This window comes from Musca autumnalis, unplaced genomic scaffold (genome assembly GCF_047663935.1).
Source record: "Musca autumnalis isolate F117 unplaced genomic scaffold, ASM4766393v1 scaffold_4, whole genome shotgun sequence".
Classification (NCBI taxonomy): domain Eukaryota; kingdom Metazoa; phylum Arthropoda; class Insecta; order Diptera; family Muscidae; genus Musca; species Musca autumnalis.
In genome coordinates this window covers 13,602,406-13,620,536 of record NW_027411977.1, presented here as the reverse complement: position 1 = coordinate 13,620,536, position 18,131 = coordinate 13,602,406, and the positions used below count along the sequence as shown (strand labels likewise).

The window sequence follows — 18,131 nt, the reverse complement described above, 5'->3', positions numbered from 1 at the left end:
ATTTACTCGTGCATGATTGCAAATTTTGGATTTTAAAATTCATCTGCTAAAACGCGAGATAGGAGAAATTCCAAGGTAGGAAAATCACCTAATATTGTTTTTGAAAATATCGCGCATTTTATCGCGTATTCTGTCGGCGCCTTGCACTGCTATGAAAAAACTAGTACAGCATCTTCCTTTTTGCGAAAACGGAGATTTAAAAACGTCACTGATAAGGGAACTACATTCATTTTATCCCAAATATAGTGTGTGATGCTACATCCACGGTTCTTGACTGATTGCCTTGAAATAGGTATATATCGATGCAGATTTTCATGGTGACACCCGATGCGGAACGAAATTGTATGAACTTTGCGCAAATTAGCGATGTTTTATAGGTTTTTTAATGCTAAGATGCAGCCGATGCTACATCTTAGCGTTCAAATTATATTTCGAAAAATATATACAAATTAAAAGATATGGTCTTGCTGTACATGAAAATCACATGCGGACAAAACGATTTTGATAATTACGCGATTTACACATATTTTAATAATGCATATAAGTTAAAGCGGTTTATTTGAACTCTATTTACGTTTAAGAAGTCTAATGATTTATTTCTACAACACGATAACTTTTCTCAATGGGAAACCTTCTATACGCAGAGAAAAAATATTTTTCGCTTTTGTTGGAACAAAAATATCTGTTTTGGTTCCAAAAATGTATTTGTATTGTTCAAGCATTGTAATCCAAATCCAAATATACCATATTTTGTTCCAAACATAGAAAACAAAAACAACTTTCGAATTTCCGCAATATTGTAAAAATCGTTAACAATACCGATTGTAGGAACTATCATAATCTAATTTTGTTTACAAAAAGTATTGTCAACCCAGAAAACCAGCCCAGAAATTTTTGATTTGAGTGTATATACTTCTCATATACACTTTTCACATAACTTGGATATAAATGTCGCGTATAATATTGCAATCATTGATGAACACAATACATGGTTTGCTGCATTGGCTGACAACAAAGACAAACAAAAAGCCACAAGCACCGACCACAACATAAGGAATAATTAAACACCATAACAAACTCCGGTATAACACCAAACCTCAAAGCACAATGAAGATAGACGAATGAAACAAAACAGAAACAAATAAAAACAACAGTCTCATTGTTGGTATACATACACACAAAAACAAAGATAAAGGCATAATTTCATACAAACAAAACTCACCATAATTGTTTTTTTTTCAACACGGCATCGAATAGCGAGAGAAGAGAAAAAATTGTCGAAGAAAACAGAGAACTATTGTCCAGTTGACAAAAACTATTTTTGGATTTAACAAAACCCAATTGTTGGAATCACAATACTACATTTGGAATTTAACAATATCTTTACAATACATATTTTGCTCTTCGAATATTGTTGAATCAATCATATTTTTTTCTCTGCGTGTATGTGAATATAGATAAAGCAAAATCCGCCCATTTTCTTGAGAGTTTCAAGAAAAATAAAAGAAGTACTCCTATAGAATTTTTCAATATTTTCAGCTCTAGAATGCATATGAAAACTATTATTCCAAACCAAAATTTGTTTTTTGTAACACAAATATGAGCTTATTTTGGCTATAATATCCTAACTACTATCCCGATGATTATAAGTTTGGTCTCATCTGATTCCCCGTTAAGTCTTTCTTTAAAACTGTTACTTTCTTTGTAATTTTTGACGGGTAAATGGACCTACATTTTCAAAAAACTCGGATTACATTTAAAATTTTTCCAATTTTTTTTTTTAAATTCCGCGAATGCTGAGTAACATTTTACAAATATTATGCAATCTACCTAATGACGTCACTTCGTGATAACTTTTTAGTGACAATTGTGCTCAATAAAATAATTAGCGTTTTTATAATAATTTTTTCTTAAAAGCAGAAGTAAAACCGCGATAACATTTGTCCGCAACAACCAAAAATTTGCTCGCGAGCGGATTTGTACTGGGGAATTTTTTCTTAACCTATGTACCAAAAATCGTTAATGTAGCGCAAAAAGAAAAAAAATCAATTTTTTGGAAATGGAATATGGCAACATTTCCCATATACCCTCGTTAGCAGAAATGCTGGGGGTATAAAAACAATAGTCGGGCTATCTAATAAATACTTCCATATAAATGATTTATATCTCCATTAAGAAAGTGTAAAACAAACATTCAACATGATAAATAAGGGAATAAGGACGAACACATATTTATTTCCAACACCTTAGATTAATGAGTTTTCCAGACAATAACACATCAACTAGTTGGGTGGTCAATGTTCTTTGTTGTATGGCACTTCATTGAAATTTCTGTTCTCAATTTATGTACACACAGAAAAAAATGGTCTCTCTAACATATGTCCCAAACATATTTTGTAGCAAACATATATTTGTTTGCGGTTTTCATCAATAGTTAAGGGGCACTGAGCATGATGTTGTTTATAAGGAGGCGATACAGTCAGTACATTATCTCAATTTGAACTTCTATATCTCAAAAACGGTAAAAGTTACGAAAATATCATAAAGGTCAATCTTGTGGAGAATTTTCACAGCTACAACATTTCCTTCAGGCCCATTAACACAGGGCTCGCGGTTTCCAAAAAAAACCTACAGAACCCCTAAAAATGTGAACTTAAATCGCGATTTATTTGAAAATCCATCCAGCGATTTTTTTCTTGATATTTCTCATCTATGAGCATTGTAGTTTCAGAATCTGCAAAAACTTCCCAGGTGTAAGCACTTTCCATTTAAAATTAGTTAATACGCACCGTGTGTTCTCTAGAACGCTGATGAAAAAAGACCAACATAATTAATAAAATTTTTTTATTTTCCTCTACGAGAGCCCTATTGTTACTCTCTTTGACAAAAATCCTCTCCACAAATAAAAAATATGTTCTAACATAAAAAATATGTTGGTACCCAAACATATAAAATTGAGATATGTTACAAAATGTTGCAAATATATATTTGTTTGGACACAAACAAATTATGTTTGGATCCAAACATATTTCTAACATATATTGTTCTGCGTGTAGCACGGGCATCCACTGGTGGCTGCTGTAAAGTACTCTTACTTTTATTTATTTAACAAAACTCAGACGTTTAAATATTTTTTATACTGAAGCATTGTGGCGTTTTTTTTTATTGGGATAGCGTTTGCAATTTTGTTTTTTCAAAATAGTCTGGCTTAATCCCATTGTTGTTGTTTTAATATTGTAAAACAACTATTTTATTAGTGGAAAAGATTTGGCATTGCTCGCCAAGGGGTAAGGCAGGGAATACTATAGTTTCGATCCACGCCACTGGATCTCATCAGTTCCCTTGTTTATTGTTTGTGGATATTCTCCACCGAAATTATTGTTCAATAACTTCTTCAACAAGAAACTTTTTTATTTTTTATACTTATTACATCTTTGTGTTTATTTCAGCTTGAGTCCATATTTTGTTGTAATTCAATTGTTTGAATAACAACAAAATATTTTAAAGTGGATATGAAATTGATTAGTTGCGGGCGAAGGGTAGGGAATACTATAGTTTCAGTTGTCACCAAACAACTTCATCAGTTCCCTTTTTCGCCGACTCTGTATCGATAAACAGGTCAATAAAGCCATCTAGCAAATTAAATAAAATGAGAAATTTACTGTATGGCCCTAAAGCTGTTTACCCTACAATTTGAGTCGAACTAAAGAATTTCATATCCACCACTGTTTTTATGTCGTCTTTGCTTCGCAAAGAATACGAACATAGGAGTGTTGCTTCAATAAGCGGGGGTAAAAACAACAAGAAAGTTGTTTTTGCATTACGCATTGGTCAACAAGGCCGTGCTGATGCCTATTATTGTTGTTGGCGTTTTTTTATTGTTGGTCTGCAGAATTTTACATCTTTGTGTTTATTTCAGCTTGAGTCCATATTTTGTTGTAATTCAATTGTTTGAATAACAACAAAATATTTTAAGTGGATATGAAATTGATTAGTTGCGGGCGAAGGGTTGTCACCAAACAACTTCATCAGTTCCCTTTTTTTATACTTATTATTTAATAAATAATTTCATCCACGATTTTAGATTAAAATTGTGTTTTCACGATTAAAAAACAATTTAGAAAACCATGAAAAACGACAAATGTTAAATTCTCATATATTCTCTTAAATTCTGTTTTGCTCACCATTGCATTAATGCTACACAATCAATCAACCATAATATTTCGTAATTTATTCGCATTCTCTGTTAGTAAAAGAGCGAAAGATGTTTACCTACCCTGTTAGATCTGTGTTAACATAAATTTCAAATTATTTCTTCTTAATACCCTATACATAACAACTGGCTTTTTAATTCAAGGTCATAATGATAATTTCTCTTTCATGAGCATCGTAATTTTTATGTTCATGTTGTTCCAATCACTTTCGCCAACTCAGCTCAATAACCGTTTACTCAACATGGCCATGGCGAGCCAAAGAAATCCCATAATCAAGTGTTGTCCGTACTTGTGATGTTGAGAAGACATTATGATCATTAGTGGTTTACAATATTGAATGGTTGTCATAACATAACAGAACAAATACTTTAACGTTTCTGTGAAAACAATCTAAAAGTCATAACTAATGTTATGGCAAAACTGCCTCAGCAATAAACTTATTTCATAATTCAAAAGACGCTTGCTCGATTTCCCAGTTTCTATTCTTTCAAACGAAGTTGGTTAAGTGGTGAATGAAACAAATTGCTGGCAAACCATGACATGGTTGGATGAAACAACAGCAAATCTTAAGGGAAATTCCAAACCACTGAAGTGTAATAGAATTTAAGGAGAAAGATAAGGAAGATCGAAAAGGAAACAATGTGGAATTTTCCCATAATTGATGTCTGCGGTTCGAATATATTTTTATTTCAATGAAATTGTACATCCTGTTTATTGCCAAGTCCCATTGGCATACTGAGAAAATTCTAAAATTTACTGGAATAAAATTACAATTGTTAGTGTAATGGAAGTAACTTCCAAGCCTGAACGATTGTTACATTCATACGACAGAGTAAAATTCTTCTTACAACATCTCAGAAAGGTCAAGGGGAGAATTTTATCATAGCAAAGAGTGATGTTGATTCTCGAAAATTTCTAGTTTTCAGTAGAGCCAATAAACTGTTTATGCATCAGTAGTTGCTTTGAAGACATGAAGAACGACATAACGGTACATTCGGATGGAATATTAGACAAAATAATGGGGAATTTTTTATATTGGATGGAGTTGATCATTATATATAATTTTTTAATAATAATTGTTCCACAAACATCCCAGACGGGACAAGGGAGACTTCCCTCATATCAATAAGTGCATCCCGATTCATATTAGCTCAATGATAAGGGACCTTCTGTTTATTGCCGAGTTCGAACGGCGTGTCCTAAGACACCACATATAGAGAAGTTTTACATGGCTGAAAATCTCTGGAAATGTCGCCAACATTACTGAGGGGTATTTTGTCACCGTTGAAATTTCTGATGTTGCCTGGCCGGGGGATCGTAACTACGACCTTTAATATGCAAGGCGGGTGTGCATACCATTGCATCACGGTGGCACCCCCTCCACCATAATATGGAGGACACAACGAAATATTCACCGGAGACCTTATAAAGTATATATGTATGTTCTTGATCAGGCTAAAATTGTTAGTCGATATTACCATGTCCGTCTGTCCGTCCGTCCATCCGTTGAAATCAAGATACAGCTCGCAATTTTTAAGATAGAGTTTTGTAATTTGGTATAGAAGTATGTATTGCTCCTAGGATGTTTGGTATTGCCAATGGGCTGTATTGGTCCACGTTTTGATATAGCCCCCATAGAACGGTACCTACCGATTTTCGGTATTTTAAAGGTTTTAGCTTAATTATCACACCGCAATGGCTACAATTTGGTACTTAGTCTTCGTTGGGAGTATACAACTTTCCCCCCGAAACTTGTCGGTACTGGTACACGCCTTAGTATAGCCACCATAGAACGGTACCTCCCGATTTTCGGTATTTTGAAGGTTGTGGCCACAATAATCCACCGAAATGACTGGAATTTGGTATTTGGTCTTCGTTTGGGGTATAAAACTTCCCCCCCCCCCCCCCAAAAAACTTGTTAGTACAGGTCGCCGCCTTAGTATAGCCCCCATAGAACTTACCTCCCGATTTTCGCTGCTTTGAAGGTTGTGGCCTCAATATTCCTCAGAAATGGCAGAATTTTGATATTTAGTCTTCGTTATAAAACTTTCGCCAGAAACTTGTTGGTACAGGTCCACGTTAGTATAGCCCCCATAGAATGGTACCTCTCGATTTTCGGTATTTTTGAAGATTGTGGCCTCAAAAATCCACGGAAATGGCTGGAATTTAGTATGTGGTCTTCATTTGAAATATTCCTCAAAAATGGCTGAAATTTGGTATTTACTCTTTGTTGGGAGTATAAAACTTTCCCCCAGAAACTTGTCGGTACAGGTCTACGCCTTAGTATAGCCCCCATAGAAATAAACCTCAAGATTTTCGATGTTTTGAAGGTTGTGGCCTCAGTATTCCTCAGAAATGGCTGAAATTTGGTATTTAGTCTACGTTGGGAGTATAAAAATTTTCCCCAAAAACTTGTCGTTACAGGTCCACGCCCCCATAGAACGGTACCTCCGGATTTTCCGTATTTTGAAGGTTGTGGCCACAATATTTCTCAGAAATGGCTAAAATTTGGTATTTAGTTTCCCCAGAAACTTGTCGGTACACGTCTACGCCTTAGTATAGCCCCCATAGAACTTACCTGCCGATATTCGATGTTTTGAAGGTTGTGGCCTCAATTTTCCTCAGAAATGGCAGAATTTTGATATTTGGTCTTCGTTATAAAACTTTCCCCCAAAAACTTGTTGGTACAGGTCCACGCGTTAGTATAGCCCCCATAGAACGGTACCTCCCTATTTCTGGTATTTTGAAGTTTGTGGCCTCAATAATCTACGGAAATGGCTGGAATTTGGTACTTGGTCTTCATTTAGGGCATTACATATGAAATTTGTCGGTATAGGTCCACGCCTTAGTATAGCCCACATAGAACACCACCCGATTCAATATTATCACACCTCAATATTACCAAACCGAAATGGCTGAAATTTGGTACTTAGTCTTCGTTAGGGGTACAAAACATTCCCCCAGAAATTTGTCGGTATAGGTTCACACCTTCATATAGCCCCCATAGAACGGTACCTTCCGATTTTCCGTATTTTTAAGGTTGTGGCTACAATATTCCTCAGAAATGTCTGAAATTTGGTATTTAGACTTTGTTGGGGGTATAAAACTTTACCCCATAAACTTTTCGGTACAGGTCTACGCCTTAGTATAGCCCCCATAGAACTTACCTCCCGATTTTCGATGTTTTGAAGGTTGTGGCCTCAATATTCCTCAGAAATGGCTGAAATTTGATATTTAGTCTTCGTTGTGTAACGTGGTTTTGTCGTAGTCTGGGGTAGACTTAGTCATGTCCAGGGTCGCCATAAGGGCCCACTAAACCTTACGGAATAATAAGACGAGTAATCTCCCTTTCCTGGGGGGTTAAATCGGATATTTATTGATGTAAAACTAATTTATAATCTACTGATGTTTAAATACGATAAGAAGGATAATTGGCTGGAGAATCGGCTACTTGGATTCAGTAAATGATTTGATGATGATCGGGAACTCGGTGATTAGCTGTTCGGTTGTAGATGATTTGAAGATAATCGGAAACTCGGTGATTCGTGTTGTAGATGTTCGGCTACTCGGGGTTCGTATGTGTTCGGTGATTCGGTGTTCGGCCACTCGGTGATTCGTTGTTCAGGGTTCGGCCACTCTGTGATTCGTGGAGTTCGTATGTCTTCGGTCACTCGGTGATTCGTGAGGTAGATGTTCGGCTACTCGGGGTTCGTATGTCTTCGGTCACTCGGTGATTCGTGTTGTAGATGTTCGGCTACTCGGGGTTCGTATGTGTTCGGGGATTCGGTGTTCGGCCACTCGGTGATTCGTTGTTCAGAGTTCGGCCACTCTGTGATTCGTGGAGTTCGTATGTCTTCGGTCACTCGGTGATTCGTGAGGTAGATGTTCGGCTACTCGGGGTTCGTATGTCTTCGGTCACTCGGTGATTCGTGTTGTAGATGTTCGGCTACTCGGGGTTCGTATGTGTTCGGTGATTCGGTCTTCGGCTACTCGGGGATTCGTGTTGTAGGTGTTCGGCCACTCGGGAATTCGGTGTTCGGCCACTCGGGGATTCGGTGTTCGGCTACTCGGGGATTCGTGTTGTAGGTGTTCGGCTACTCGGGGATTCGTGTTGTAGGTGTTCAGCCACTGGGTGCTGTAAGTGTTCGGCCACTCGGGGATTCGGTGTTCGGCTACTCGGGGATTCGTATTGTAAGTGTTCGGCCACTCGGTGATTCTGCACTCGGCTCGGCTGTTCGGGTCGTCGTACGTTAATGTTAGTTCTAAGTTAGTCTCTACGGTATTCTACGAGTACTGACTAGTGGAACAACACCCGAAGGTGGAGTGGAACAACACCCGAAGGTGGAGTGGAACAACACCCGAAGGTGGAGTGGAACAACACCCGAAGGTGGAGTGGAACAACACCCGGAGGTGGAGTGGAACAACACCCGAAGGTGGAGTGGAACAACACCCGAAGGTGGAGTGGAACAACACCCGAAGGTGGAGTGGAACAACAGCCGAAGGTGGAGTGGAACAACACCCGAAGGTGGAGTGGAACAACACCCGAAGGTGCAGTGGAACAACACCCGAAGGTGGAGTGGAACAACACCCGGAGGTGGAGTGGAACAACACCCGGAGGTGGAGTGGAACAACACCCGAAGGTGGAGTGAATGTATTAGCCACCGCGCAAAGGGGTAGCTCTCAAAAATACTTCCCAACCTCTCTACACTCCCGTGTCGGTTGGCGGACCACGAACACACAACTGTACTCAAGCCCGTATGGCTGGCTCCCTGCAGTAGCAAGCCTAACAGTCCCACCACAAACTGAAATACTTAAATGAACGGTCGCACAAAGCAATTGAGAATTACTCCGCTGTTCTCATGTTAGTGATTAATCAAAATGCATTGTAACGCACCGTCCCCATAATAGTGAATGTGTACTGGTTGTATAGGTATGGGTTTTAACAGTGTGGATGGCATTGCGTTGTTAGGTGGTGGGCCGTAATGTTGTTACTAATATGTACGTGATCATTTTGTCACGTTACAGTTGGGAGTATAAAACTTTCCCCCAGAAACTTGTCGGTACATGTCCACGCCTTAATACAGCCCCTATAGAACGGTACCTCCATATTTCCGGTATTTTGAAGGTTGTGTCCTCAATATTTCTCAGAAATGGCTGAAATTTGGAATTTAGTCTTTATTGGGGGTATAAAACTTTACCCCAGAAACTTGTCGGTACAGATCAAAGCCTTAGTATAGGCCCCATAGAACTTATCTCCATTATCGATGTTTTGAAGGGTTTGGCCTCAATATTCCTCAGAAATGGCTGAAATTTGATATTTAGTCTTCGTTCGGATAATAAAACTTTCCCCTAGAAACTTGTCGGTACAGCCATAATATAGCCCCCATAGAACGGTACCTAGCTATTTCCGGTATTTTGAAGGTTGTGGTCACAATAATTCACCGAAACGGCTGAAATTTGGTACTTGGTCTTCATTAAGGGCATTACATATGGAATTTGTCGGTATAGGTCCACGCCTTCAAATAGCCCCATTAGAACGTACCTCCCGATTCCAATTTTTTGGAGCCTCTCCACCAACCACATAGCCCCATATAACTATATCGTCCGATTTTTGGTATTTTGAGGATTTAAGCTAAACAAAAAATTCGACTGGACATTACAGAACATTTGTAGTTATGCTCCATTTAACAATAGTATATTATACAAAAAAAACGCAAGAAAAATAATATTTTTTGAAAATTTATTGCTATATAACTGTGTACCTCCAGGCCGTAAACATTTTTTTTTTCATTTAATTTACACCCTCCCCAATTAATTAAAAATAAACCTTGTTCAGTTTTATTAAAAATTTATTTAACAATTAAATAAATATGAAGTTAGATATTTTGCAACACTTTTCTTAGAATCTGATGCAGCAAAGTTTCTGCATTGAATAGTGAATAGCTGAGATAATATTTACAACAACAAAGTAAAAAACAAATATTTAGTCAGCAGAGTATTTGTAATCGATACAATGGAAAACATTTCGCAATTTCATAGTTTGATTATTTTAACTTTCGCGCTGCTAGATCAGTGATTTCGATCAGTGTGCGCAGGCCCCATAATTAAAAACAAATTGAATTTAAAGACGACGAAAACTATATGGAAAAGTAACAAACAGAATTATAAACTTAATGCACTCTTTAATTGGACTGTAATAAGTAACAAACGCACACACAGACACATATGTACAAACACAAACTAATTACCCGAACAACCTTCTATTGCATCAACTATACATTAGTTCAATGCCAGCACTGGTCTTACCTGCACACTAGTATATAGTAATATGTACATATGTATGTCTAAAAAATAATTAATGTTTTACATTTGCATTTATTACAGAACTGTTTTCGAAATGCAGAAATTCTGCTATAGATAAACAATGACAGCTGCTTCTGTAGCCACAACGAAATGACATAAAAGTAAGTTCGAAACCCATTAAAACCACAACACAGCACAACGCACTACAAATGAATATGGACTTTTATTCCACACTGGCAAGTTGAACTTAACCTACAAACACCAGCAGATTACAAAAAAAACAACTGCAAATGAAAACTAATTGAGAAAGTGGAAAATGTATTTTGAAAGCAAATTCTAAAGAAAGTCCCTGCCATTCAAAATGAATTTCAATATTCTGACCCCACAAATGGAACGAGTTCCGTCTATTGATCAAATAATCCATGTGGCCAATGGTATAACAACGAATTTGACTAGAAATGTTTTTGGCATAGCCAATTCAACACTGAAACTACTGAATAATCCTGCAAGAGATGAAAATCTCCCCTCCACTCATATGTCACATGTCGAGGCTAATGACGGCGGGGAAATGATAACAGCAACAACCTCACGTCATTGGTTACTGCATGAGGAAAATATTGCACAGCTTGCCAACACCAGCTACGCATTCCTCACCAACCTCTCCTATACCAAACCTCACATCTATGTTCCCGCCAGCACATTACCAGCCATTGAAGATGATGAAATACGATTGGAACATGCCCCCCAACTCAGCAAATCGGCAATGATTAAAGTCTATGTTTTAAGTTTGATGGCCTTATTTTCGCTGCTTGGCAATGTCCTGACAATGTGGAACATTTACAAGACCCGCATGGCGCGTCGTAATTCACGTCACAGTTGGAGTGCCATTTATTCGTTGATTTTTCATCTCTCCATTGCGGATGTTTTGGTAACAGGTTTTTGTATAATTGGCGAGGCTGCCTGGTGCTACACGGTACAGTGGCTGGCCAATGAGCTGACCTGTAAACTGGTGAAACTCTTTCAGATGTTCAGCTTGTATTTGTCCACGTATGTGCTGGTGCTAATTGGCGTCGATCGTTGGATTGCTGTCAAATATCCGATGAAATCATTGAACATGGCCAAGCGTTGCTATCGATTGCTGGGTGGTACCTATGTACTGTCACTTCTTTTGAGTTTGCCCCAGGTGAGTAGAAATGTTTTTGCGTATTAAATGTTTCCAAATATCGATAACTTAAAATTGAAAAATGACTAACTTTTTGAGGTTTCTTGAAATGTACATATGTGCTTTTTAAAGCTTATGAAGATCAAAACTATAAAGACTTTAATAGAGGTGTTGGGTTAGTAGAGTAGAAAAAGGAACGCATTTACTAGTGTTGGGTGGGTACCATGCAAACGTTTTAAGGGCCGGTATATAGGAATCTGCAGCAAAGCGAGAATATCAAAAAGTATGGGCTTAGCAACGAAAAACATTATATCATTATAAACAGAATCACATGGACTAACTTCAATGCAAAATTCGAAATAATGCTCGATTGCATAATATTTGTAAAATGTTACTCAGTATTCGCTGAATTTACAAAAAATGTACAAAGATTTAAATGCAATCCAACTTTTTTCAAAATATAGGACCATTTACTCGTCAAAAAATAGTTTTAAATCAAAACTTCACGGGAAATCAAATGAGACCAAAATTATAATGATCGGGATAATAGTTCGAATGTTATAACCAAAATAAGCACATATTTGCCCAGCACAAATTCGGATCCGTAAGTCATTATATAACCCATTACAAAGTAATGCAAACAAAAATAACTACTGATATTAATTCTTACTAAGTTATGAGTATAGTGGCACAGATCGTGTGCGTCCGATTACAAATCCTAGGGTTGTGTGTTCAACGCTCATCGTCGGCAAGCAAGCATTTTGTTGGCAAAATAAAGAACATGGTACAAATGTTATTAGCTTGTAAGGGGTGACCCCCACTTGTAAAGCCCAAAAAGCAACTTTTTCATGATTTTTTTCCCAACAAAACTATCAAACTTTGTTTGGTATCGTCTAGTGTCTATTTTGTTTTTTTGGTTGAAAAATAGTATGTGTTTTTTTGCAAATGGCCGTCAACGAAACCCTTTTTTGTAAAAGCGTTTTGCGGTGCCAGGCCGAACTTGTAATACCCTCCACCAAGAGTTGTACTGAAGTAAAATGGAACAATTATTTTCCTTTCGTTTATGAAGAAGACTAAATACCAAATTTCAGGAAGTTTGGTAAAACAATGTGGCTAACCTTCAAAATATCGAAATTCGGGAGGTATCGCTCGATCTATACCAACAAATTTCTGGTGGAAAGTGTTTAGACTCAAAGAACACTAAATACCAAATTCCCGATATTTCGGTAAAACCTTCAAAATACCGAAAATCAAGAGGTACGCTTCTACGAGGGGTATAGGAACCCGCGCACTGTGGTTCCGCCCGTGGACAAAAATCGAAAAATGTATGGCGACAAATTTTATTGCGATTGAAATAAATATTCTCTAAACCAGGAGGAGGCATTGTGACTCACAAGAGAGCCCATGTGCTCTAAGTGAGCGTAAATGTGTTATCGCTCACAGCCTGTGTAGATGCTAACACGTTGTGAACAACAACAAATTTACGCTCATTGAGAGCACAAGAGAGACCCAAAAATGTTCTCTGCCTCACTCTGCTCTAAACCATCATCCGGCAAAAAGGGGCAAACGTGCCCTTGATGAGAATAACAACAGAACAACCACCACTCAGTCTTGGTTCGGAAGTCAATGAAGAAGGTTCTGTTGTCGGTTGTTGCAATGATTTTTAATTTTAGAAATGCATTAAGCAGCCAAGATCATCCGTACACGTTAACGTGACTACATGATACGTGTACTCACAATGAGAATAACAATCAGTCGTCGTTGAGCAGCCGACAAGTAAACATGTGCATGGATGTACGCATAATTTTAGTGGGGACACATAATTTTAGTGGGGACACAACCACTGAATGCTGACACAAACTTTCTTGTGATTCACTCACTACTTTACTCTCTTTTTTATTTTGAGCATCAATGGCACACGCTGTTTGTGGAGAGAGCGAGAGAGACTCGTATGCACTGATGGGCAGAAATGCTCTGCCTCACACACAAAAGTGTAAAAAATACATGAGTCTCTCGCAATTTGCCCATCAGTGCTCGTATGCGTGGGGCCGCAGACCAATGCTGAGCAAAATCGAGAGAGAGGCAAATTTAAGAGAGAATTAATATTTAATTTTTCTTGATGTTTCATTACTTATTTCAACATTTTTTAAACATTAATGTTGTCTAAAATCGTCCACAATGCAAATTATTAAAAAATATAAATAAAAAATTGCATAAACTTTTAATTGTTTATGGTTCACAAAAAACTAAGAGTACGTTTTCACAATTTGCCTGTGTGCTGGCACACAAGCGTGCTCACCCCTACCGCAGACAATGCGTTTGTATTGGTGCCGATAGCTGCTCTAAACCAGAGTGAGGCAGAGAAAATTTTTGGGTCTCTCTTGTGCTCTCAATGAGCGTAAATTTGTTGTTGTTCACAACGTGTTAGCATCTACACCAGAGTGAGGCAGAGAAATTTTTTGGATCTTCCTTTTGCTCTCAATGTGCGTAAATTTGTTGTTGCTCGCAACGTGTTAGCTTCTACACAGGCTGTGATCGATAACCAATTTACGCTCACTTAGAGCACATGGGCTCTCTTGTGAGTCACAATGCCTTCCCCTGATCTACACAGGCTGTGAGCGATAACAAATTTACGCTCACTTAGAGCACATGGGCTCTCTTGTGAGTCACAATGCCTACCCTTGCTCTAAACACATTAAATTTGTATACCCTAAGCATGTATGCTAACGAGGGTATATACACGTTCATACGAGCAAAATGAGCCTCATAAAAAAATAATGGTTTTAGACCAGAGTGAGGCAGAGAAAATTTTTGGGTCTCTCTAGTGCTCTCAATGAGCGTAAATTTGTTGTTGTTCACAATGTGTTAGCATCTACACAGGCTGTGAGCGATAGCAAATTTACGCTCACTTAGAGAGCATGGGCTCTCTTGTGAGTCACAATGCCTACCCTTGTTTTAGACCAGCCAAGATCATCCATATACGTTATCGTATGTGAGAATAACAATCAGTCGTCGTTGAGCAGCCGACAAGTAAACATGTGCATGGATATACGCATAATTTTAATGGGGACACTGAACAAAACCGCACGCACCCGCCACATGTTTACTGGTCACAGGTCTAGCAACCACTGAATGCTGATAACAACTTTCTTGTGATTCTCTCACTACTTTACTCTCTTTTTTATTTTGAGCATCAATGTTTTAGACCAGAGCAATGGTGGGCAAATTGCGAGAGACTCATGTATTTTTTACACTTTTGTGTATGAGACCGAGCATTTCTGCCCAACAGCGGACCAGAGTGAGGCAGAGAACATTTTTGGGTCTCTCTTGTGCTCTCAATGAGCGTAAATTTGTTGTTGTTCACAACGTGTTAGCATCTACACAGGCTGTGAGCAATAACACATTTACGCTCACTTAGAGCACATGGGCTCTCTTGTGAGTCACAATGCCTCCTCCTGTTTTAGACCCCAAGATTTGTCGAAAGCATTCGACTTGGTAGACCATAAAATATTACTGAATAAGCTTCCGTATTATGGAATTTCTGGATATGCTCATAAACTCATAGAGAGCTATCTTCATAACATAAAGTAATTTGTTCAGATTGATAAATGTTGCAGTAAAATGGAAAATGTTCAGTATGGAGTGCCTCAAGGCAGTGTGCTGGGTCCATTACTGTTTACACTATATGTAAATGATATATCAAATTTGAAGTTGCATGGAAAATTGATTATGTTTGCAAATGATATGAGTCTATTTTATCCATATTGCCATGACATAATTTTGAAAGCACAGATCGAACACGATGCGAATGTACTTTATGAGTTTACTCGAATCAATGGGTTGGTTTTAAATCCAGAAAAAACAAAATTATTACGTTTTCGACCACATTTTGCAAGTGGAAGAGATGATTTTAATGTTTCCATTTGTGGAAGAAATGTTGTAACAAGCAGTTGTTTGAAGTACTTGGGAATAAACTTCCAAAGTAATTTGTTGTGGAATACTCATTTGAAATATGTGAAGTCCAAGGTTGCTCCTGCAATTGGGTTACTTTATAAATTTAAAAACAAATTTGATGTGAATACGAAGATATTATTATACAACTCTCTAATTCATAGTCACTACAATTATTTACTTATGGTTTACTGTTATCAAAAAAATTGTGATTTTAAATCCCTGCAACGATCGCAAAATAAAGCTTTACGTATTGTTTACAACCTTCCACGAATGTATCCCACACTTTCATTATTCCAGAATGTATCTAAAAACATTTTGCCAATACATGGTCTTTATAAAATGCAGTTATTAACATACATGTTTAAATCACTAAAAAATATTGGTTACCATGTCATTACCTTTACACAAAATCATACTTATATTAATACCAGAAATAGTACAAATCTTCATGTAAAGCGATGCAGAATCGAAACAACTAATGTTGGTTCCGAATATAACCGTCTTCCTCCAAGCATAAAAAAATATTTCCAGAATTTCCACTTTTAAAAACAGTCTGAAGTTATATCTAATGGATAACGTCGATATGATTCTAATGTAGAATATATAGAAATACTTAAACGATTTTCATATATATAAAACACTTTTTTTATAACTTGGGAAATGTTTCATAAACTTAGCCAATTTGCCCCAAAAATGTCCATGAGGCGCTGGGGCTACACAAAATGAATTGTAATGCATATTTGCTTCAATAAAAAAAAGTATGTTTGGACGAAATGTGTTTCAGACAATTTGGATAACTCTCGAATGAATAAACCGATTCGGTTCAAAATTTGGCTTTCGTAATTTTTTGACCAAAACTTAGTTAGATGGGTTATATCGGTCCACTCCTTCCAGTACCTCCCCCACAAAAGTTCGGAAATGTTCGGAAAAAAACGATTTGGTCCATACGTTGCACATCGTGAAATTTTTACTAAAATTAGATGAGGTTTCAATATGGATCCAATCGGTCCTTTCCTTCGGGTACCTCCCACACAAAATTTGGGAAAAGTTCATTTAAGGACCTGTTCACGAATCGCTTTGATTTTTGTTGTAGCAACTTGTATTCACTGTCCCCCATATAACGGTATAAGTTTCATCAGGGGCACGTTCATACTTCCTGAGAAAATAGCCTGAAAGTTGCAAAGAAAAACCCTTTGACACCGTGTGTAGTGGTTGGAGCGTAAGATAACTCTCTAACGGATCTGCCGATTCGGTCCACAATTTGGTCTTCGTAATATTTTGTGCAAACTTAGTTTAAGTTCGAAAATAAGCCATATCGGTCCACTCTTTCAGGTACCTCCCGCACAAAAATTCAAAAATGTACGGAAAAATTGTGCGCACGATAACTCTTGATGGGAGTGCCCGATTTGGTCCATACTTTACACATCCTAAAATATCTACCAGATTTAGATCAGGTTCAAATATGGACTATATTTGTCCACTCCTTCGAGTACCTTCCACACAAAATTTTGGATAAATTCACTTTAAGACCTGCTCTCGAATCACTTTGATTTTTTTGAAGCAACTTCGCTGCCTCAATTACGGCAGTAAAAGTTTTATCAGGAGCAAGTCCATACTTCTTGAAAAAACAGCCCGAAAGTTGTAAAAAACCCAATGGCACCTTGTGTAGTGGATGGAGATCTCGAACCGAATACTACGTTCGTCCACACTTTGGATATTGTAATATTTCGTCGAATATTAGATGAAGTTCGAAGGTGGTGCTTATAGTTCCACTCCTTACGGTACCTTTTCCGCAAAAGTTCGAAAATATTTGCTAAAATGGTACGCGCGATTTCTCACAGACATAGAAACCGCTTTGGTCCAAACTTTGGATCTCTAAATATTGTTGAAACTTAGTTTATGTTCAAATGTGAGCCCTATCTGTCCAATCCTTGTGGCACCACCCAAACAAATGTTCAACATTTCTGTGTGGTTCGAGGATCTTTTGGACATTTTTACCGAAGATTTTCCTAGTGGCCCTGGTTACAGCGATATTATGTTTTTCGTAGGATAGAGTGATAAAAAGCCCTTTCTATCGATATCCCCGCAAATTTTTGAGCTTTAATCCTATCCATACTTTTGTCGGTTCATACGCCCAAAATTTTGAAAACCCCCTAAATACATAATTTTTTTTTTTTTTGGGAAAAAAGTATTTCAGTCCACACAGGCTGAGGGTATATCTCTGTCGGCAAAGCCGACAAAACCTTTACTTACAAAACCCCATACTAACCCATTATTTTAATAAGGGCATGTCGCATTGAATTACTAGTTATTCTATGACCACTAGAATGACTAGTTATTCTGTGGCTGCTAGAAGTTGAAAAATAAGTTAAAAAAATCTATTTTAGGAACAGCTGAGGTGGAATTTGTTTTCAATTTCCACACACTTCATATTTTCATTTTATTTCGCTCTCTGCTGGATTTCACATGATCGAACTTCTGTAGGGCGATTCTCTCTA

General features: G+C 37.5%; 1 protein-coding gene across 3 annotated transcripts in view; it reads left to right on the top strand.

The window, feature by feature from the left end:
• LOC141404301 (gonadotropin-releasing hormone receptor-like) overlaps positions 1–18,131 on the top strand; it is a 262,725-nt gene that overhangs the window by 30,267 nt on the left and 214,327 nt on the right. For all 3 annotated transcript variants that reach the window (XR_012412985.1, XM_073987770.1, XM_073987771.1), the window contains one exon: positions 10,599–11,700. Coding sequence is in view for 2 of the 3 variants with exons in the window: in XM_073987770.1 (XP_073843871.1) it covers positions 10,879–11,700 (822 nt within the window). In the remaining variant the exon portion in view is untranslated. The remainder of the gene's footprint in view (positions 1–10,598; positions 11,701–18,131) is intronic.